Below are 22,200 nucleotides of genomic sequence, written 5' to 3' on the forward strand. Positions count from 1 at the left end.
TCCCCTGGCAGCCATCTAGGGCTGACTCTGAGCCGTGCCCAGCACCAAGGGAAGGCTTGGTTTCATTTAAAATTCACAGTTAACATTTAAATCTGTATATTTTAAGCCTCTTGAAGACTCGAAAGCTCTGGGCCACTAATTAGGGGCAGCCATCTCTTAGAAGGAGCCAGCCTTCCTGTGGGCATGACCCCTGACCTCTGACCTCTGACAGCATCAAGGCCAGGGACCCAGAGCAGCAAGAAGGGAAGGATCTGGACTGACACTCAGTCTCTTGTCCCCACCCCCCACCCCCCCAGTTCCAAATGGCCTGGAGAGGTTAGACAGAGAGCTGGCCGCTCCCACACCCGTCCCTGCCTTCTCGGTCAGGCCCCAGGGCTGGGAGAAGAGGCCGCCATTATGCTGTGGAGAGTTGCTGTCAAGACTCCTTCTGCCAAATTGTGCTTTCAGCCTCCCAGACAATCAGAGCTGGGAGCAGTCACACTGTGTGAAGCAGCCCCGTGTCATAACAGAGCCACTCAGCAAATCAGGGGGTGTTTCCGAGGGGGGAGGGGAGACACTCTTGGCCATGCGCTTGGCTGGGTATTGTTTTTTATCTCCTTCCTTACTGGAAAGCCATGGGCAGAGCCAAGGGAGGCCCATCCTGGCGTCGTCTGAATCTTCTGGCCTTAGGGTCTTTGGCCCCCTGCCCCGCCTCTCACCTGTGAGGTCCCCTCCCCCAGACTCAGATGACCAGACTTTGGCCTCTGCCTTTTGCTGGGGGGGAGGGGCATGGAGACTTGGGGGGGGTGACCTTGAATGGAGCCTGTACCTCCTGGGAGCAAGTGGGGAGCCCTAGGCCCCACATCCTAACTGCGAGCACCAACCCTGAAGCTCACGGAGGGCCAGCCACGCAGGGAGCCCGCTCCATCCGGACCCCCCTCCGCTTCCATGGTCCTTGAAATGAGGTTTCTGGAAACGTTGTCCTGTGGACCAGTGGGAGAAAGCGAGCCGAGCCCTGAGCTCGGGGGAAATTGAATAGTCCGTGGGTGTCTGGATCTGAGAAGTTAAATCTAATGAAAATTTCATCCAGTTGAACCAAGAAATCAGAAGCAGGCCCTTAATGCCTGTCAACAAGAATACAGTGAAAATTAAACCCACGCCGCTGCCATTTCCCAGTGACCTTGTTGCCATGACAACGGCCCACTCGCGTCAACAACTTGTAGGGTGCCGAGGGGCTCCGTTCACTTCCAGCAGCCGGAGCCAGGGCCCCCTCCCGCAGCCGCCTCCCCCCAGCCTGTGACTGGCTCCTAAGTTGGGCGGCACCACGTCTGGGATTGCTTGGGAACCTCCCAGTTTGGACCATTACCTGGGCACATGGCCAGTGCACCCCCTTTTCTGGGTCCCAGGGGCCCGATCTAAACGGCCGCCCTCCGCATGGGTCTTCCTCACACGGCAGAGACTTGGGTGGCAGCAACCTATAGAAAAGAAGGAAAGGAACGTTCCCTGCCTCGCCCGGCACCCCTCACCCCTGCCCCCGGCACTTGGGACACAGATGCCACTGGGTGGCCTTGGCACCTGCCGCCACCATGCCGGGAAATCTCTTCCCCAGCCAAGAAAGGCCTCGTGTCCGTTCTAGCAGGCAGGGTTGCCATGGTAACGCGACCTCTGGCTGGACCTGTCCTTTCATCCTTCCAGAAGTGACTGCCCCATGGAGCAAACAGGGCAGGAGGCTGGCTGTCACCAGCTCTGGGGATGGACTGCCCGGGCTGAGGGTCTCCCAGGGTTCCCCCCCCCGCCCGCGCCCTGGTCCCCTCCAGACGTGACTGTGCACCGCAGAGACCATCTGGCCCACGTGCCACCGAGTCTCTGTGCCCTCAGTGTCCCTCGGGGAATGATGGTCTGCAGTCAGATGGACGGGGGCGCCATCCTCACCTTGGCATGTGAAGACACAGCTGCCATCTCTGGTCCGTGGCACGCTGGGGACCACAGTGTCTAATTCATTGAGTGTAGGCAGGAACTGGGAATATGAATATTTTTGTAGGTACTGGGGTTTGAACTCAGGGCTTCTGTTACCACTGCAGCTATGCCCTGGCCCCTTTTAAAAGCCTTAGCTTGTTTATCAGATAGGGTCCCTTGCTTGCGCCCTCCTCTCAAGTAGTTGGGATTATAGGAATGCATCATAGCACCTGACCCTGACCTGACCTTCAGCCAAGGGGTGAAGCCGCTTTGGAGACACCCGAAGAGCCCTGACTCTACCTGGGGGTGCCGGGCGCAGGGTACTGCCAGGGGCTGGTTCCACCTGGCTGTGGGGGCTTATTTCTTTTGGTAATCTCTCAGCACTTTCATTGTTAGTGTTAAGAGCCATGAGCTCCAGTTATGGCATCACCAGAACCAACAAAAGGAAGAGGGATGAACGATGGTGAATGTGATTGAAAAGCTGTCTCCTCCTTGTCCCCTCCAACCTTTATCAAGCACAGAGGACAGCGTGGTAATGGGCCCTGCCCTCCTCAGATTCTAGCTCCAGTGAAGACCAGAATGGGAGCTAGCCCAGCAGGGGAACTTCCAGGAGCAGGCGATGCATTGAGCTGGGGTATATTGGGAAGAAGATGGGATTTAAGGTGGTATAGGAGGGTACCTCGAAAGTCCCTTATGTCATGGCTGTGTGTGTGTATATGCATGTGCGTGCATGTGTGCACACCCGAGGAGTGGAGCCTGAATTCTGGGCCTCACATGCTCATTGGGCTTTTTGGCTTGCTACCCAGTTCCGGCTTCTGGCTTAATTGGAGATGAGTCTAGCTAGGGTGGCAGGCATGTGCCTCAGGCCCCGCCCACATCAATGACTGAGCTTCTGGGAATGGGCTATTCGCCGTCTGACCACCCGGTGGCGACCTCAGGGGGGCCCTGCCAGGCGCTTGCACGTGGTGGACATAGCCATCTCCAGCACGGTGAGGAAGGACTCTCCACGGGTAAATCACCCAGACCCGGGGATGTGAGGACAGTAGTGCAAACCAGACCCAGGCACTGCTGCAGAGGGACCATGGGGTGCAGCTAACAACAGAACCTGTCACCTCACGGCTCCAGAGGCCGGAAGTCCAGGATCAAGGTCACTTTGGGGTGGGCTCTGAGGGGGCCTCCCTTCCTGGCTTGCAGAGATCCGCCACGTGGCTGTGCCCGATGCCTGATGCCCGGGCGTCTCTGCCTCTCCTCCTAAGAGTGCCAGGCCTGTCAGATAGAGACTCTATCATGTCACCTTGCTTATTGATGTCCTCCTTAAAGATCTGCCCCAAGGACAGTCACCTGGGGGTCGGGGCGCTGTCTCCACCTCTTCCTGAGCCCTGGGCGTGGAGCAGCCAAGATACCCTTGGCTGGCAGCTGCCGGGTGCTGGTGAAGCCCTCCCCTCCGCCCCTCTGCATCTCCAGATCCCTTTCTCCCCGCAGCTGGCCACCTCTTAGAGAAATTGGTCTTCAGAAGGTAGCATGAGCCACATGCTGCCGTGGTTGATTTCAGTGTCATTATTCATCTTAGAAGAAGCCGGCTGGCTGCGGGTTGTAATTAGAGTAAACATCTTGAACAGGCTCTGGAGTGCGCTGGTGGGTCACTGACACACACACACGCACACGCGCACGCACGCACGCACGCACGCACACACACACACACGCACGCGCACGCACGCACTCACGCACGCACACACACGCACACACACACACACACACACACACACCCAGCTGGTCCTTATCACAGCCATGTCATGGGCAGCCTGTGGCGCTGGAGCAGCCACAAGAGGGCGCTCGTGAGGCCTGTTCTTGGTGGCGGCTGCAGCCCTTCCAGATGTTTCTGTCTATACACATCTGGCTGGACAGCTTCTCCCCCCACCCCCATCCCCTCAGTCTCTGGCCCGTTCATTGTCCCAGCCCCCCTGGGATACAGATCCCCGTCCAGTCTGGGCATCACCGAGGAGAGGAGTGGAGGGTGGCCCTCTGTCTGGGATTGGGCTCCCTCGGGGCCTCAGCACTGAGGCTGGGGGGACTCCCAGCCTAGAACCAGACACCGTGAGCAGAGGGGACGGGGAGACTTCTCTTCCGGGGAGTCCCCGCCCCTTCCTGCGGTGCCTCGCGGGTCACGTCTGATCCTAGCACTTGGTCGAGTGTACCTGCCCAGTTCCCTTTGACTGCTCTTACAAAGAGCAAGAGGCCAGAGCCGGGCAGCCTGTGCGCGCGTTTATTAACCTTCCTTTCCTAACGTGATTTTTCCCCCTATTGAAATCTCCTTTCCCGCTGATTCATTACATGTGGGGAAGCCGAGCGTGACATGTTAAAAGCTGTCTTGATGGGTTTTGATATTCAGTACTAACCGCTCACCACCTGGGGGGGGGGACTCTCTCCCTCCCCCAGAGGGGGAGAGAGGCAATCTGCATATTGGATGTGCCAAGACAGTAGGTAATTTGCATTAAGCATCCAGAAATTCTCTGCCTGCAATCTGTCATCCTTCGCTGGGTTTTCGTTTTATAACCTTCAAAACATAAGCAAGGGAGCAAGAGCACACAGAGGTAGCCACGACACTCGGGCAGGGGCTGGACGGCAAATAGACCTAAGCCACAGAGGCCAGCACAGAGGTGGCCAGACAGACGTGCCAGAAGGTTCTTCCTGCCCACCGGACCCCAGATGAGAGCCCCGACTGCGATCTGAGGTGTTGGCAGAAGCCGGCAGTGGGGGTCCCTGAGGACAGCATTGCCCTCCGGATGGCCAAGTGACAGCCTGTCATCCCAGCTTCTCAGGAGGCTGAGATCGGAGGACCACGGTTCAAAGCCAGCCCAGGCAGAAAAGGCCATGAGACTCTTATCTCCAACGAACCACCAAAAAGGCAGAAGTATGTGGGGGGGGGGGCGAGTATAGCTCAAGTGGTAGAGCGCTATCCCCAGCTGGGTTCAGGTTCAGGATAGAGCTGTATACTCCCATCCTGGTGGCTTGTGAAGCCCTTCCCCCAGGAGTCTGGGACTCATTAGTCTGGAACATTCCAGACCAGTGGTGTGGAGCTTCTGGATTGGGGTCTTCGGGTGACAGCAGGGCTGGGGTGGACGGCTGGGCCAGGCCCCCGCAGCGCCATCCAGTCCTGTCCTCTGTCCTCCCATGTGGAAAATGAGTCTGGAGAGGTCCTGGGTGAGGGAGAGCCCCGGGAGCAGGGCCGGGCCAGGAAGCGCAGACCCCTCATCCCGGCCAAGCCCCTCATGCTTGGCCGTGTCTTCTCGGTGGATTGCTGGGCAGTGGATTCTTTGAGACAAGGGTCCTGTGGGGATGACGAGACTGCCAGACAAGGAGCTGAGGGTGGAAAACTGAGATGGGCCAGACCCACAGCCTCCAGGGCTCCCTGGGAATGGTGGAGAAATGGAGCTGGCGCTCCCCTGTACCTGAAGGGAGAGCCATAAATACCGTCGCCACTGTCCCCACCCCACCCCCACCCCCCACCCCCGCCACAGGCACCCTTAGCTCACAGGTGCCACACAGCCCCACGGCTTGCCGACTCATCAGAACGCAAGACCCACTGGGGACAGACGAGGGGCAGAAGCAAGGGCCTGCAGGCCTCCAGAGGAGCAGAGAACAAAGCAGGTGCATGCACCACACCAGTGGTCAGCACCAGCCAAGGGGAGGACCCGGGAGAGAATGCCCACCCAAGCACATGGCACACCAGGCTCCTTCGCTATGAAAACCCATCAAGTTCTGGGTGTCGTTGGGATGTGGGACAGACCACACCTTCTCCCCAAGGCTGTGGAATTCTCAGCACCAGGCTCCCTTCTCAAGCCCAGCCTGCGGCTTCAGAGCAGGGCCAGCGCTTTGTGTCCTGACCATCACCACTAACACTGGTGACAAGCTGGGTTCGGCGGCTCACACCTGTCATCTTAGCTACTCAGGAGGTTGAGATCTGAGGATCACAGTTTGAAGCCAGCCCAGGCAGGGAAGTCCGTGAGACTCTTACCTCCAACCAACTAGCAAAACGCTGAAGGACTATGTGGAAAATAAGCTATACAACTGTGGATGGGGCTAGGAGGGAAAACAGAGTGCAAGGGAAGGGGTAACGCTGTCCAATAAGAAATATACTCTTTACCTGGCTTATGTACCTGTCACCTTTCTGTGCATCCCCTTAGAATGACAATTTAATACAATGTAGTAGAGTAACCGTTTGAGTGTGGCTCAAGTGGTAGAGCACCAGCCTTGAGCAAAGAAAACATTGAAGGACAGTGCCATGCGTTGAGTTCAAGCCTCAGTAGCTGCACCAATATTTTGTTTTGTGTTTTTTTTAAACGCTATGTCAGGGCCCTTGGGGAAAACAAAAAGCAGACTCTATGCAGATTACTCACTGTGCACAGCACCGTGAAGAAAGGGGAGGGGAGAGGAAGGGAGAGCTCCAGGCAGGGAAGCAGCCTCCACCTCCTCCAAACACTTAGCAAATTACCTGGAGTCAGCCAGCAGAGGGCGCTCAGCAGTACGAGGGCCTGAGTCCACCAATGTGCCCTGCCAAGCCCATGGCCTCTGACCTCTGTCCCACCTCTGACCTCTGACTCACACCCTCCCCCCCACCTCTCTCTCTCTCTCTCTCTCCACAGTCCATGGCATCAAGTGGACCTGTAGCAACGGGAACAGCAGCTCGGGTTTCTCGGTGGAACAGCTGGTCCAGCAGATCCTCGACAGCCACCAGACCAAGCCCCAGCCTCGGACCCACAACTGCCTCTGCACGGGCAGCCTGGGTGAGCCGGGGCCCCGGGGGGCAGGCAGCGCCGGGGTATGGGGGGGTCTGCTGTGATGGCTGGGGCCACTGAACACTGAACACTGGGTGAGGTCATAGAACCCAGGATGTTCAGTACTGGACACCCAGCTGGCCCTTCTCCCTGGTCTTCTTCCACCGTCCACCCCAGTCCTGTCCCACAATCCACCCCGGTCCGAAGCTGACTACGTAGCCCACTTTGGTCAAGAGAGAGCAGCTTCCAGAGCCGCAGATGTCATGGCCCCATCCTCGGGTGTGGAGAGGAAGGGGGCTCGAGGCCTAGTCCACCCAACACCTCAGGAACCCTCGGTAGGGTTCTAGGGTTTTTCTAGAACATCTGCCTGAGGCATTGGGACCACTCAAGCGAAACCTCTCTCTTTAACCTCCGTCTCCTCCGGGCACGGAAGGCCTCCCACACGCTCCAGTCTAAACGTGCTTGCTTTTCCAGTGATGGCATCTGCTCTTTGAAATGCGCTTCTACACACACACACACATACACACACACACACACACACACACACACACACACACATACACACACACACACACACAGCTGCAGTAATTAGATAATCCCCATCCAAGGGCCAGGCCACTGCTCAGCCACGTCTTGCACATCGAAGAGATACGGCCGTGAGGCCGTAACAGGATCAGGGAGATTTCACTCATATGTCAAAAGCCAGGTGACCTCTAGTGAGTAGAACAGAAATAACGACAGTCCCAGAGGTCAGGGGAGAGGAGCTGCGGTGTGGGCCAGAAATGCTTCATTTCTGGATGATTCTCTTCCCTGCCTCTGGCCTCTGAGGCTGGAGTTCTGCACTTGCTGTGGACTTTGAGGCTTTCTGTCCCTTCAGTGAGCTGAGGGCAGGTCCAGCCTCAGATTCTGGCCCTGAGCAGAATCTAGAACATTCTTTGATCCTGGAGTCTGAGAGCTGAGGTATCACCATCTCCCATCAACTGCTGGCTCCCGGTCTCTGCAGGTCAGGAGCTCCCAGAGTTACTGCACAAGTGGCCAGAAGCAGGTGCAGGAATCTGGGCTGGGTGTGGACCAGTCACTAGCCATGGGCCCACTCCCTCTAGCCAGTCAGAACTTCCCAGTGAGGGCTGCATGGTGGAGGTTCTTCCCCGGGAGGCCTGGCCCCACCCCAGCATGCCAAATGACATTATTTGAAAAGTGTTGTCAAAGCCAGTGCCAGTGGCTCACACCTGTCACCCTAGCTACTCAGGAGGCTGGGGTCTGAGGATCACAATTCAAAGCCAGCCTAGACAGGAAAGTCTAAGAGACTCTTATTTCCAATTAACCACCAAAACAAAAAGCTAGAAGGAAAGCTATGGCTCAAATGGTAAGAGTGCTAGCCATGAGCAAAAAGCTTAGGGACAGCACCTGGGCCTTGAGTTCAAGCCCTAGGACCACCCCCCCCACACACACACACACAGAAGAGTGCCAAGGATCAAGGTCCCTGGTCACTGGTATAAGAATAAGTGGGTCCAAGACCCCCTATGTCTGAGACCATACTGGAGTGTCTGGGGGTGGGGACTGTGGTCTCCCCGGGGCCATGGCTGCTCAGGGTCAGGGTTGTTGGGAGTCCCAGCTCTGACCCTGTCTGTGTGTGTCTGTGTGTGTCTGTGTCTGTGTGTGTGCATGTGTGTGCGTGCTGTGCTCTGATCTCTGCAGGAGCGGGCAGCAGTGTGCACCACAAGTGTAACAGTGCCAAACACCGCATCATCTCGCCAAAAGTGGAGCCCCGGAGCGGGGGCTACGGGGGCCACGCGGAGGTGCAGCACAACGATGTGTCCGAGGGCAAGCACGAGCCGGGCCACGGCAAGAGCGCCGGCCGGGAGAAGCGGAATGGCAAGGTGGCCAAGCCGGCGCTGCTGCACCAGAACAGCACCGAGGTGTCCTCCACCAACCAGGTGGAGGTCCCGGACACCACCCAGAGCTCCCCGGTGTCCATCAGCAGCGGCCTCAACAGCGACCCGGACATGGTGGACAGCCCCGTGGTCACGGGTGTGTCCAGCATGGCGGTGGCCTCCGTGATGGGCGGCCTGTCCCAGAGCGCCACCGTGTTCATGTCCGAGGTCACCAGCGAGGCTGTGTACACCATGTCCCCCACGGCCGGCCCCAACCACCACCTCCTCTCGCCTGATGCTTCTCAGGGCCTGGTCCTGGCCGTGAGCTCCGACGGCCACAAGTTTGCCTTCCCTACCACGGGCAGCTCGGAGAGCCTGTCCATGCTGCCCAGCAACGTGTCCGAAGAGCTGGTCCTCTCCACCACCCTCGACGGTGGCCGGAAGATTCCAGAAACCACCATGAACTTTGACCCTGACTGTTTCCTCAATAACCCAAAGCAGGGCCAGACCTACGGGGGCGGGGGCCTGAAGGTGGAGATGGTCAGCGCCAACATCCGGCACTCACCGCCCGCCGAGCGGAGCTTCGGCTTCACCAGCGTGCTCACCAAGGAGATAAAGACGGAGGACACGTCCTTCGAGCAGCAGATGGCCAAGGAGGCCTACTCGTCGGCGGCGGCCAGCGCGGGGTCCGGCGCCCTCACGCTGACCGCCGGCTCCAGCCTGCTGCCGTCGGGCGGCGGCCTGAGCCCCAGCACCACCCTGGAGCAGATGGACTTCAGCGCCATCGACTCCAACAAGGACTACGCGTCCAGCTTCAGCCAGGCTGGCCACAGCCCCCACATCCACCAGACCCCGTCCCCCAGCTTCTTCCTGCAGGACACCGGCAAGCCCCTGCCCCTCGAGCAGAACGCCCACGGCGGCCTGAGCGAGTCCGGGGGCGCCTTCGTGATGCCCACGGTGAAGACCGAGGCCTCCTCGCAGACCAGCTCCTGCAGCGGCCACGTGGAGCCCCGCATGGGCTCCGCCTCCTCGCTGCACCTCATGCAGTTCCAGGCCAACTTCCAAGCCATGACGGCCGACGGCGAGGTCACCATGGAAACCTCGCAGGCCGCCGAGGGGGGCGAGGTGCTCCTCAAGTCCGGGGAGCTGCAGGCCTGCGGCTCCGAGCACTACCTGCAGCCCGAGAGCAACGGGGTGATCCGCACCGCGGGCGGGGTCCCCATCCTCCAGAGCAACGTGGTCCAGGGGCTCTACCCCGTGGCCCAGCCCAGCCTGGGCCACGCCTCCAACATGGAGCTCAGCCTGGACCACTTCGACATCTCCTTCAGCAACCAGTTCTCCGACCTGATCAACGACTTCATCTCGGTGGAGGGGGGCAGCAGCACCATCTACGGGCACCAGCTGGTGTCCGGGGACAGCGCGGCCCTCTCGCAGTCGGAAGACGGGGCGCGCGCCCCCTTCGCCCAGGCCGAGATGTGCGTTCCTTGCTGCAGCCCCCAGCAGGGCAGTCTGCAGCTGAGCAGCGCGGAGGGGGGGGCCGGCACCATGGCCTACATGCACGTGGCCGAGGTGGTCTCGGCCGCCTCCGCCCAGGGCACCCTGGGGATTCTCCAGCAGAGCGGACGGCTGTTCATGGTGACCGACTACTCCCCAGAGTGGTCCTACCCCGAGGTAAGCCCCGCCCCCGCCTGTCCCAAGAGAACCCCATTGGGTGGTCTACTCCCCAGAGTGGGCCTACCCCGAGGTAAGCCCCGCCCCCGCCTGTCCCAAGAGAACCCCATTGGGTGGTCTACTCCCCAGGGTGGGCCTACCCCGAGGTAAGCTCCACCCTCCGCCTGCCTCAAGAGAACCCCATTGGGTGATGGGCGAGCTAGCTCTCCCTTGGGCAGAAGGCCTGAGGGCGACGCTTTCTCCCTCCCTCCCACCTGCCCCAGGGCTAGCCGCCTTTCCCGGCTCCATCTGGACACCGCTGCTTCTTGGCTGGGCTGAGTGCACCTAGGTTTTGCCTTGCCTTCCTTTTCTGTTCTTTATTTTCCTTCTTTTTTCCCTTTCTTTGTATTGTTTTTTTGTTTGTTTGTTTGGCCTTTTTTTTCTGGTGTGTGTGTGTGTGTGTGTGTGTGTGTGTGTGTGTGTGTGTGTGTGTGTGTGTGTGTGTGTTTGGAAAAAGGAGTCCTAGAGCTGCTTGAAAAGCCATCAGAAATCACTGTCCCAGCCCAAGGTTGGGCCATCCATCCTCCAGGCTGGCCTGCAGTGAACCTAACCAAAACCAGTGAACCCTTTCCCCCACAGTGAAGGGGAGGCGGGATGGTTCCGAATCTCATCCAGGAGATTCTGACCACCCTCTGCAAAGAAAGGCAGATCACACGACCCAGCTTCCAAGCTGACCCCACAATACCCTCCCAGGGCCAGCTCACTTGCCCAGGGCACTGACTTTGGGAAGGGAGGTGTCTAAACAGACCACGCTGTCCAAACACCGGGTCTTCCCACAGAGCATAGATTAACAATGGAGGGGCGCAGGTGCCCCATGTGGACACTCAGGAATGTGAGGCTGGGGCTGGACGGTCTGGATTCAAATCCTGGAATGGAGTATCCACCGTATCTGTTTAGAGCTAGAGCGGCCGTACTTCACTTTGGATGGGTGTGAAGGAGGGACTAAGTGAAGGACTGACCCAGCACATTCTGCTCCCCTCCCCTCCACTTGGTCCCCATTCCTTGGGAAGACTCCAGAATGCCCCCCCACCCCACTTCCTGTTAGAGGGCTCAACACCAGCCTTGCCCTTGTCAGTGCATGAAGCCCAGAAGTGCTGTCAGCGCTTGCCAAAGTTCCAGAGGCCCCTGCGGCAGGGATTCAGAGGCGGGGAGGTGAGGGGGGGAGGCGGAGGTGCCCTCTGATCTTACTCATTGACACCTGACTCTCTAGGCCTCAGTTTCTCTATTGGTGCATAGCTGAGAGAGACTGGACTTGGGCACCCAAGCCCAGGGTTGGAACCCCCAGAATGCACAGAAGCCCACTGCCGGCCCCATGTGCAGGAGCTGGGAGCTGGGAGTCCTGGGCTATCAGCATAGGTCCTGGCTGACTCTGGGTCCTCACTTGGCCACTTGGGGCCTTTGGGGGCTCTGGTCAAAGGGCCCTAAGCCGGCCTAGCCCCCTCTAGTCCTTTTCCAGCTTGACCATCCCTAAATTTCATCTCAGAGGCAGTCAGTGCAGTGGCTCACCACGAGAGGGCGGCACGGGCACGGCAAACCAAGGCAGTGGAGAGGCTCCCGCCCCTTTCCCAGAAGCCCCTGAGGTTTCCAGACACTGGGGAACAAAAGCAGCCCAGCCATCTTGATGTGGGAAATGTCCACCCGGGCCTCCGAGGCCCTGGCAGTGCTGAGGACCACCTTCCTCCTCGCCCACCCTCCGGCTCTGCAGTGACGCCTGTTCCCCGTGCATCCTCATAGCTCGCCATCCTGGCCTCTTCCAAGACAAGCAGGAGGCTTACGAGGAGCCCTGTGGTAGCCGGACTAGAGGGGGCCTCTGTGGCCAGCCAGGTGGTTAGGGCCTCTCTTCTGGTCATTCAGAACCCCAGTGCTACACACACACACACACACACACACACACACACACACACACACACACACACACACACACACACACACACACACACACACTATTCCCGCATCCCCAGCATGTGCCCTGGCACTCGGAGCCCTCCATCGCAGAGACCTCAGATGGCATCTGCTGCTCCCTTCCTGTCCCCCCTCCTCCCTCCCTCCCTCCCCTCCTGCATCACCTCCCACCCCCGGCTCCCGCTGCACCACCAGGCAGACCAGACTGCAATTACAGCTCTCAGGCGTGCGTGCACGTCATAAGCGACTCGGCATGGCCCCAGGGGAGTGGTTGCCATGGGAACAGTCTTCTGAACTGATGGGTGCTGGGGCTTCCTGCAGCGGTTTCCATGGAGAAGGTCCTGATGCTCTCCAGCAATTTCCGCAGTTCTTTGTCCTCTCCCCGCCCCCCCTGTGCACTGCAGGCCCAGCATCAGCTGCGGATTGGGGTCATTATTTCCCCCTCACATGGTCATTGTTTGTTAGTGGCCTTTTGAAGTCTCCCACATCCCAGGGTCCAGGAAGGACAGTGCCCCAAGCCCGCCTCTGGGTGTTCTGGCCATCTCAGCCCAGCACCCCCTCCCAGACCCCTAACATGATACTTAGCCTCTCTGAGCAAACATATGTCAGGACCAAAGGCCCTGGAGGTCAGAGGGACCCTCAGTGCCACCCAGAGGGACTGGGCCACTTGTCTGAGGACACAATCCTGAGCTCTGGCCACTGTCCCCACACTTTGGCTGCCCCAAAGGGACTTCTCTCTTAAGCCCTCCTAGCTCACCAAGAGTGCTGGGGTACACCTGGGAGAACAGGCCTTTTCATGCTCAATCCTGGTGAAGAATGAGGTCCCTTCCAGGGCAGGGATAAGCCAGGACCACGGGGACACCAAGCAAGAATGAGGGACTGACCGGAAGAGAGGCTCTTGGCTGGCCTGGGGTAGCGGCCAGGGAGCTGGGCCAGGCCCGCAGTGGCCAGCCACCCCCACAGCCGCTGGACACCTCAGTCTCCAGAAGAGACTCACGGCCTTCTCCGGCCTGGTCGCCAGATGGCGCTCTCCACCCTGACCAGCGCTGCTGCTCTCCATGGCCCCCCTCCCCCCTGCAGGGAAAGGTGTTTACTTGTTTGGGGGTGGGGTGGATGAGCCTCTGGGGTGGGTCCACCCGAGGTTAGCCAGGAGAGCCAGAGGCCAGCACCTCACACTCTGCATCCTGGGGAGAGACTCCCCTCTCCGAGTGACCAGCCCCTCTTCTTGGCTCAGCTGTAAGTAGGGGACCTACAATGCCTGGCCTGGCTGGGGCTCCATGGTGCCTGCCAGCAATCACCAGCGGGAACAAAGGCTTTGAATCAGGACTGCCAGAGTCTGGGACACAAGGCTACTCTCCCAGCTCTGCGCCCCGCCCCCCCCTTCCAGGCTATCCCAAGAGGAAGCTAGGGAAGAAGCACCCAGCTTCTGGGATGCTCTGCCACCCTGGGGATTTGGGGGTCCTGGGGCGAGGACGGTCATGCCTCCCTGCTGGGCTGCAGGGTCTGGTACCTGCATGTGCAGGCCTGGAGAGGACCCTGCCCAGCACCTCACACAGGCAATCCCAAGACTCAGTCCCTTCTCCAAGCCATACCTCGGATTCCCAGGACAGTCTCTGATGCCCTCCACCTCTGAGCCCCTCACCCCATCTTTCTGTTGCTATAATCTTGACCCTCGCTTCTTGGGCCCCTCCCCTGACCTTATCCCACAATGCCCTAGGGGCCTAAGGGCTACTGGCCCCCAGGTGACCCTAAGATGCTCAGACTTGTTTTCAAACCTTAGAATTTCTAGCTCTTTCCACAAGGCTATGACAAAGTCTTTTCTGTCCTGAGGTCTGGCTGGCCGGTTTTTTCCTCAGGTTCATCTTGGCTGAAAACCTCACCCACCCACCCCTGCCCCCACCTGGTTACTGTCTGGGACTTTAAGTTGTGCTGGGCTGTTTTGGGGACCACCTCTCGAGGTTAGGGGAGTCCGGCAGCAGGCCTGGAAGAGATGCTTGCACAAGTCTGGCCTCCTTGGAAGGTTCGGGTGTGGCCCAGGAATCTGTATCTTTCACCAGCAGCCCCACCTCCTGAGCAAGTGGCAGCAGGGTTCTTCCCTGGGCTGCATCGGGGCCTCCCTGCTCCATCTCTGTCCCCCTCTGTCCCCTCCAGGGAGGCGTGAAGGTCCTCATCACAGGCCCGTGGCAAGAAGCCAGCAATAACTACAGCTGCCTGTTCGACCAGATCTCAGTGCCTGCATCCTTGATCCAGCCCGGGGTGCTGCGCTGCTACTGCCCAGGTGAGCAAGGGCCCCACCCACAACCGAGAGCGGGCGGTGGGGGCATGGCCCGGCCCGGGCTCAGCAGGCCTTGAACAAGTCGGGTCATTGCTCTGGTTCTTTGTCTGTTACCATGTCATTCATCATCTGGGGCCATGGATGCCATATTGGATAGGACACACAGGCAGGCTCAGCTGGGAATAGACAGGGACACTAAGCTAGGCAGAGGATGAAGGCTGGGGGAGGGGATGGGGGGAGGGGGCAAGGCAGGGAGATCCCCCAGGGAGTGATCCAGGGGTCACTGGCTTTTCTTGGACATCATTAAGGCTTGAACTCAAAATTTGGTGCTCTCGCTCATTTGTTTTTATTTTTCACTCAAGGCCAGCACTCTGCCACTTGAGCCAGAGTTCCACTTCTGATGTTTTGCTGGCAAACGGTAGATCAGAGTCTCATGGATTTTCCTGTCCAGGCTGGCTGGATCCTTCCATCACATCCTCTCGAATAGCTAGGATTACAGGGGGAAGCCACCAGTGCCTGGCTTCAGCTGGGATGGCTTTGTAAAACATAATTTAGAGAGCGGCGCTCAGGACCGCCCCGCCGTGGTCGGAAGCTGAGGGGTGAATGGGACACGGGGGCCGGCGGCCGCCTCCACAGCAGAGCACCCCTCTCTCCCCCAGGCCTTTAACACCTTGCCTGGTTTGGCGTCCCTGTCTAGTCCTGTCCTTGGCCTCCGGCTGTCACTGCCCCCCAGTGGCCTCTGTGAGGGTTGGGCTGGCATCTTTTCTAGGTGGCCATTATGTCCCCAGGGCTATCAAAGCACCTGGCATGACCAGAGGGTCCTGGGGGGGGAGTAGAGGGGGTGGTCTGTGAAGCTCCCCAGGAGCTCTCTGCTCCCCGGGGTAGAGTTGGAGGAACCCCACTGCATGGCTTGTCTCCTGCACTGGTCAGCTGCTGGGTGAAGATCAGGAGAGGCAGAAAGCAGCAGCGAGGAGGAAAGCGTGGCTAAGGGAAGAGGGACCGACCTCATGTTAGCCAGGAGAGGGGCAGGAGGGAGGAAGAGGAATCAAGGCTGCAGAGCATGAGCAGAAATGGCCTCCAAGTTCCATGTGGGCCTCTCCACCGTGCGCAGCCCCTGCCCCGGTGTCTTCCTATCATGCTCCGCCCCCAGCATGAAAGCCAGAGCCCACAGCAAGCCTCCCCTTTCGGCCTCGCTCCAAAGCCTGGCCTCCCCAGCTCAGCCTCTTCCAGCTCCAGCGACCTCCCCCAGCAGGCCCTGTCCACACCAGCCACAAGGCCCTCCCAGGCCCCTGTGCCCCGGGAGGCCCCGCCGGGCCTGGGTGGCTGCCAGCCTAGATGCCAGCCCAGGCTGGGTCGGTCACCACAGCATGGCAAAAAGGGCAGCGTGTTATTAAACTGTCTGCTTATCGCCTGCCGTTGGAAGGGGACTCGCCCGGCCTATAAATAGATGCCACTTCCTGTGCCCGCTTCTGGCTGGCTGGAGACCCAGACCCTGAGTCAGTTACCTGACAAAGGGCTGCCTCTGTGCATTCTGCACACACGCCTGCAGGTCAGGGCCTGGAGGATTCTGGGAGCTGGAGCTGCCCACTCCCAGGGAACCCCCAGTTAGCCAGGTCCCACCTTTGTGACTTTAGCTTGAAGGTTGGCCTCTATGGCCCTCGGCTTCTGCTTTTCTATATACCTCCTTCCAGATGCATGAGAGAATGAATGAATGAATGAATGGAGAAGGCTCAGGGAACATCTGGCTCTGTGCTGGGTGAATGAGGCTTCGCGCTTGCTTCCTCAGGGGAGGGTGAGGAGTGGGAAGCAGGGCTGTTGGAACTCAGGAGGCCGTGGGCTGGTCCCGCCACACTTCTGCTCCCCTAAGTAGACAAAGCAGTAGAGCAGTAGGCAATGCAGAGCCTCGGCTTGGCCACCTTCTCCCCCAGGCATCCATCCTCCTCCGTGTCACTGAGGTGGGGTCCTCTGAGTGTCCTTTTTTTTTTGTCGGCCGTGGGGCTTGAACTCTGGGCCTGGATGCTGTCCCTCAGCTCTTCAGCTCAAGGCGAGCGCTCTACCACTTGAGCTACAGCACCACTTCCGGTTTTCTGGTGGTTTATTGGAGCTAGGAGTCTCATGGTCTCTCCTGCCCGGGCTGGCTTTGAACCATGATCCTCAGATCTCAGCCTCCTGAGTAGCTAGGATTACAGGCGTGAGCCACCAGCGCCCGGCCTCTGAGTGTCCTTAACTCCATTCATTTGAGACCAGCGTTTCAGGCCCCAGGCTGCAACTCCAGGAGTTCCACATGCTAGGGCTGGCCCCTCGCCCCCTACCTAGAGAGACATGGGGAAGGGCAGAGAAAGGAAATTCAGTACATAGTGTCCACAGGAAGACAGCATTTCGTACATCGTCAGCCGTCTTCCGCGAGCAGGGGGGTGCCGTAAGTGAAATGCAGAGATTAGAGGTGCGCAGTCACAGCCCCAGTCACTAATGCCGTGCTGGTAGCCAGAGGGGGCTTCAGCCATGCTCTGACTGGCCAAGCTGGGAAGGCCTTGTTACGGTGCATCTGGAATTGTCACTGGCATCCGGCAGGTTGCCCACTTTCCACGTCTTTGTGTCATTCTCTCTTGCAAGAGGGAATGGTTGGGGCACTCCAAATGGAGGCTGGGAGGCCTTGTATTTATCCTGCCTTTAGTTCATTTGGGGGCCCAAGTAAGTAGTCAGTGCTTCTCAGAAAAAAAGGAGCTCTTAAGCACCTGTGACTTCATTCATTCATTCATTCCTTTCCTCACTTTCCAAACCCTTTTTTTTAGTATTTTCTGCTCGCCACATTCTGGCAAGTGCCTTGAATGAGGCAAAGAATAAGATTCAGCCCCTAACTGGGGTTCCTGAACCCTAAGATCTCTCAACTCCAGACAGATGGGGCTGTGGAAAGCAACTCCTGTCCTTCAAGTTGATTGCCGCCTGCCAGACACTTCATCTTTGTTCTGGTTCTTGAAGGAAAGCTTGAAGGCAGAGCCAGACGGGTCTCAGCAAGAGGCAGGGCTCAGAGACTGTTGCGTGGAAGCCAGGCCAGGCATGATGCAGGAAGACGGGGCACAAATGGTCATTGCCTGCCAGCCTGGCCACCTGACCCACCTGACTGGGCAAAATGGCCTCTGCTGATGCCCAGGCAGTTCCTGCACCGTCACTGGTAGGAGGAGACATATGTGCAGAGTGTCTGGCTCCTACAGGACTCCTTGGTTGCTCCAGGGTCCACCGAGAGCCTGCCAAGCTGGGGCACTGAAAGCAGGAGAAGATAGAGAAATCTATGGGGGGAAGATGGCTGACCAGCAAGCTCCATCCTGGCTTCCTGGGAGAACCCCAAAGGCCAATAACAAAAGACACTCAAAATGTGTTAAAGCGGCTCACTCAACCAAGACTTATTGGGCTGGGAATGTGGCTTAGCAGTCGAGTGCTTGCCTAGCATGCATGAAGCCTTAGGTTCAATTCCTCAGTACCATATAAACAGAAAAAGCTGGAAGTGGTGCTGTGGCTCAAGTAGTAGAGTGCTAGCCTTGAGCACAGAGAGGCTCATGGACAGTGCCCAGACCCTAAGTTCAAGTTCCACAACTGGCCAAAAAAAAGACTTATTGAAGGGTCAGAACCCAACTCACAGCAGTGACCTTGACAACCAGACAGGAAGAGCTAGCCTGACTCAGTTCCCACAAAACCAGGGGCTAACAGTGTATTCCATTGATTCATGGTAGAAGAAGGGAAGCGAGAGTTTCCTTCAGATAGATGCTGAGACGTGCCACCAACAGGGCTGATGAATGGTGGGATGGGCTGCCAGTCATAGGAAGGGTGGGAGAAAGCCTCCACTCCAAGCAGAGGACAAAGGAAATGGGAAGGCCTTGAGGCAGGAAGAGGTTTGGTGCTTTGGAGGAGATCAAAGTCAGCTGACTGACTGCTGGATGCTTGGTAGAACAGGAACCTTTGAACTCGGTGAGGTTGGAGGAGATGGTAGGGACTACAACAAATCAGGCCCCACCTCCTCAGTGATGGGAAGGAATCTGGTTTACTTTTATTCACAATGAGAAGCCATGCATGTGAAACAAGAGAGTGACCTCTTCTAAACTATGAATCTACAGAGGTGATGTTGGGAGAAGAGCAAGAAAGCCATGGGAAGAGGGCAGAAGGGCAATCTTTAGTGAGTTAAGGAAGGTGGCACCTTGGGCAACTTGCTGCACTGGTTCCCCATGAGAGGTGTTTCACGATGGTCTCCATCCCATCCCGGTAGGAATGGTACCAGGTGTTACATGAGTCCAGGAGAGAGATGGCCACAGCGTGGGCAAGGGCAGAAGCAGAAGAGACAGAGAACACATGGAGTCAGACTCTGATGGGTGGAACAACTAGAATGCCAGTTAAAGAAGCCTGAGGGGGTAGGGCTGGTACCCAGGACACCACGACAGCCCCTTGCACTGCATCCTGGGAAGACAGGAATTCTGGGAGTATCTGGGATTGTGCTGATGCTGGCATGTAGTGGAATGTCTGCTGTGGGCCGGGTCCTGAGCTGGGCCGGAACACCTGGCTTCCAGGGGAGGCGGCGGGGGGCGGGGGAGCTCCCCTATGCCAGCTGAGATGCAGCCATGGTGGGAACCCATGGGGAGTGAGCTGCCAGCCCTTCCTTCCTGTGGGTAGTGCAGGCAGACCTCCAGGGGAGGCGAGTAACCACGAGCTTGGCTGTCTGCCTGGGGACACGAGCAGAGCCACGGGAGGCTCTGAACTCAGAGTGTGTGTGTGTGTGTGTGTGTGTGTGTGTGTGTGTGTGTGTGTGTGTCCCCAGAGAGGCACCGCAGGAGGCCCTGTCACCAGAGCCACAGGCCCTGTGGGTTCGGGCTGTGTCCAGGATGGGATGTGCAGGAGAAAACTGGCAGGTCCCCAGGGCCAACACAAAGTGACTACTGGCTGCCGACATCCTACCTGGCTGGACAGAGGCCATGAGCCAGTGAGTGAGATTTCCCACCGGCAGTGAGATAGAGCTGCAGAAGTCCTCCGAGGGAGGCCAGCGCTGGGCCCAGTCCCCAGGAGCAGCTGACTTGGATGGCTTCCCTATGCTCGTAAACATCTGAAAGCCAGGAGCCCAAACAGTAACGTGATCCCCGTGTGTCCTCCCTGGAAATCCGGCCTGGGAGGCCCTGGGCGTGGGTTCCAGAAAAGTAGCGGAGAGAACACATAATCTGGTGCCTACCAGGGGAGGAGGGCTGGTGGCTTGGGGCAGCGGGTATGCTCACCTAGGATAGTTCATGGGTCATCTTTTTTTGGGGGGGAGAGGGGGCACAGGCGAGTCCCAAGATCCTAACAGAGGTGGTGGAGTGGCAGCCACCACCCCAGAGCTAAAGCACACCTCTGCCACTGCCGGCTGGCTTTCCTAGAGCAACAAATGAGCTCTGCAAGGGTCTTGCTTCTAAAATGCCACCTGGGCATTGGAGGGAGGTGCAGACTCCACGCTGGCATCCTCAGCTCAAGTGCCCAGGGTCCATGGCCTTCTGAGATAGTACATCAAGTGAGTCAGAACAGAAATGAGTGCCACCAAAGTTGAGTGGGGTGGGACTAGAGCCGTCAGTCAGATGGGGTGGGGGGATTGTTCATTCCCTCCTTCAGCCCTTCTAGACTGAGCCCTGATCATGCCCTCCCAGGGAGATCACACGTTCCTGCTAAGTCGAGGAAGGGTGGCGGGCAGAGAACTTGCTGGAAATTGTTAACAAATGGGCCTTGAGGAAGGAGTGGGCCAGGAGGGGGTTAAGGAGAGCTGGAGGCTGTCGGGTCTCACTCACCCCTTATCTGACTTCTTTCTTTTTTCCCTTTCAGCCCACGACACGGGTCTGGTGACCCTACAAGTTGCCTTCAACAACCAGATCATCTCCAACTCGGTGGTGTTTGAGTACAAAGCTCGGGCTCTGCCCACACTCCCTTCCTCCCAGCACGACTGGCTGTCCTTGGACGGTAAGGACCACATCTGGTCACCTGGCCAGGCATGGAGGGACGGGGACACCTGGCACACACAAGATAGGAACTGAAAAGAAGCTCTGAGAGAGAGCGGGAGAGGGTGTTAGCGTTGGCCATGGGAGCCAGCACACATCAGGCTGTGCGCACAGACATTGTGGTCTGGCCAGCCAATGGTCAGACTCCAGCGAGGCCTTTCCCTGGGACAGAATGCAGCGTGTAGGCCTGACTAGCACTGTCACTCACAGAGGTATGAGATGGTTAGATAAACTGAGAGTCCCTTTATGGACCAACCCCAAGTGGCAAGGTCCAGGGGGGGCATCTGTGTATTTCCACCAGGGGGCAAGGACTCCTGGAAGCATCAGCAAGCTCCAGGGGTCTTCCTGACAGCCATGTGTGAGGCTGGGAACTCCCGGGGGGGGTTCAGAGACTCAGACAGCCAGGCTGTGTCCAGGGCATCGGCCTTTTCCAGGGTCTCGCTAGTCAGATTGTCTCTCATAAGACCCTGCCCACCACAGCCTCTGAGACAAAGCCAGGCTGATGACTGTGGCTGAGTGCACCTCAGAGGGGGCTGACAGGGTGGGTCTTCAGGGAGAGAGCGGCCAGCATTGGCTGTGGGGTTGAGTGGCAACCGTGTTCAGACACTGCAGCGTCACAGCGTGTCCCCCAGGCTGTGTGGACACTAGGGTCAGAGGCTGTCTTCCTCCAGCTGGGTGTGTCTCACGATGCCCCAGAGCTGGTGAGACCTGGGGGAGGGGGGCAGAAGCCAGCCTGGCTATGCTTAGGGAACACAGTGGGAGGAGGGCTGACCATGACCTTGGTATGGGGGACCATCGAGGTGACCGTGGGGAGTCTGCGGAGTCTGGCTGAGCTGGGCCTGGGCCTGGGTAAGGTCAGTGCCCCTCCACCAGCCACAGCGGCCCTCCTGTTGAACGTCGTCCGCTGGGCAGCTTTCCACAGCCTCAGCTTTCTGCCGGACTCGGCCACGATGACAACAGGGTGCCTGGCACCCGTCCTGGCCGGTGCACCCACAGGAGCGATCCCAGAGGTGGTACGGGGTCAGCAGGCTCTGCACCCTGGCAGTGCCGCCTTGGCAGTGTCCCTGGCCCAGGCCGCGGCCAGCCAGAGCTTGGGGCGCTGACCCGGGGGATGTAACGGAGAAGGGCAGGGTGGCCAAGGGCTCCTGTTGAGGAAATCCGGTTTCAATATTGCAGAACCAGCGAGGAAGGGAGCAGGGAGCTCCGCGGGGCCCGGGTTGGCCCTGGGTGACCCAGTGGGCCCGGGGAGGTCGCGGGGACGCGTGCCGGACCCGCCTCGGGGATGGGGCGGCTGCAGAACGCAGAGGCCCAGCCCGGCAGCCCGTTGGCACACCGGACACAGGAAATACACCTCGGGAGCCAGCTGCACTCAGGGGTGCTGCGGGGACGCCCCGCCCGCCGCCAGGGCCCCCGCAGGACCCCTGCGCGCCCCGGGGGGGGGGGCGCCGAGCGCACCTGGCGGGGAGCAGCGCCGAGCTCCCGACGGATGCTCGGGATTTACCCACCCCGGCCCGGGCGGCTGCAGCGCCGGGCGCGGGGGTCCCCGCCCCGACCGGCTGCGAACTCGGGGTCCGGGCCGGTGCTGGGGTGAGCCCCTCCCGCCGTCCCTCTCCCCCCCCCCCGCCCGCCCTCCGCAGCTCGGAGGCCCAGGCGCGTTCTCCTTCCCAGCTCGCCGACTCGCTGCGCGCGCAGCTGTGGGGGGAGGGGCGCGCGGGGGAGGGGACTGC

At 59.0% G+C, this 22,200-nt stretch overlaps 1 protein-coding gene across 13 annotated transcripts in view; it reads left to right on the top strand.

Moving 5' to 3' along the window:
* Positions 1 to 22,200, top strand: part of Camta1 (calmodulin binding transcription activator 1) — a 710,332-nt gene that overhangs the window by 616,571 nt on the left and 71,561 nt on the right. For all 13 annotated transcript variants that reach the window (XM_070037258.1, XM_070037260.1, XM_070037252.1 and 10 more), the window contains 4 exons: positions 6,579 to 6,719; positions 8,409 to 10,255; positions 14,348 to 14,474; positions 20,301 to 20,435. In XM_070037258.1, the coding sequence (XP_069893359.1) occupies positions 6,579 to 6,719; positions 8,409 to 10,255; positions 14,348 to 14,474; positions 20,301 to 20,435 (2,250 nt within the window). The remainder of the gene's footprint in view (positions 1 to 6,578; positions 6,720 to 8,408; positions 10,256 to 14,347; positions 14,475 to 20,300; positions 20,436 to 22,200) is intronic.

Source organism: Dipodomys merriami, unplaced genomic scaffold (genome assembly GCF_024711535.1).
Source record: "Dipodomys merriami isolate MVZ:Mamm:240054 unplaced genomic scaffold, mDipMer1.0.p SCAF_28, whole genome shotgun sequence".
In the NCBI taxonomy this organism is placed as follows: Eukaryota; Metazoa; Chordata; class Mammalia; order Rodentia; family Heteromyidae; genus Dipodomys; species Dipodomys merriami.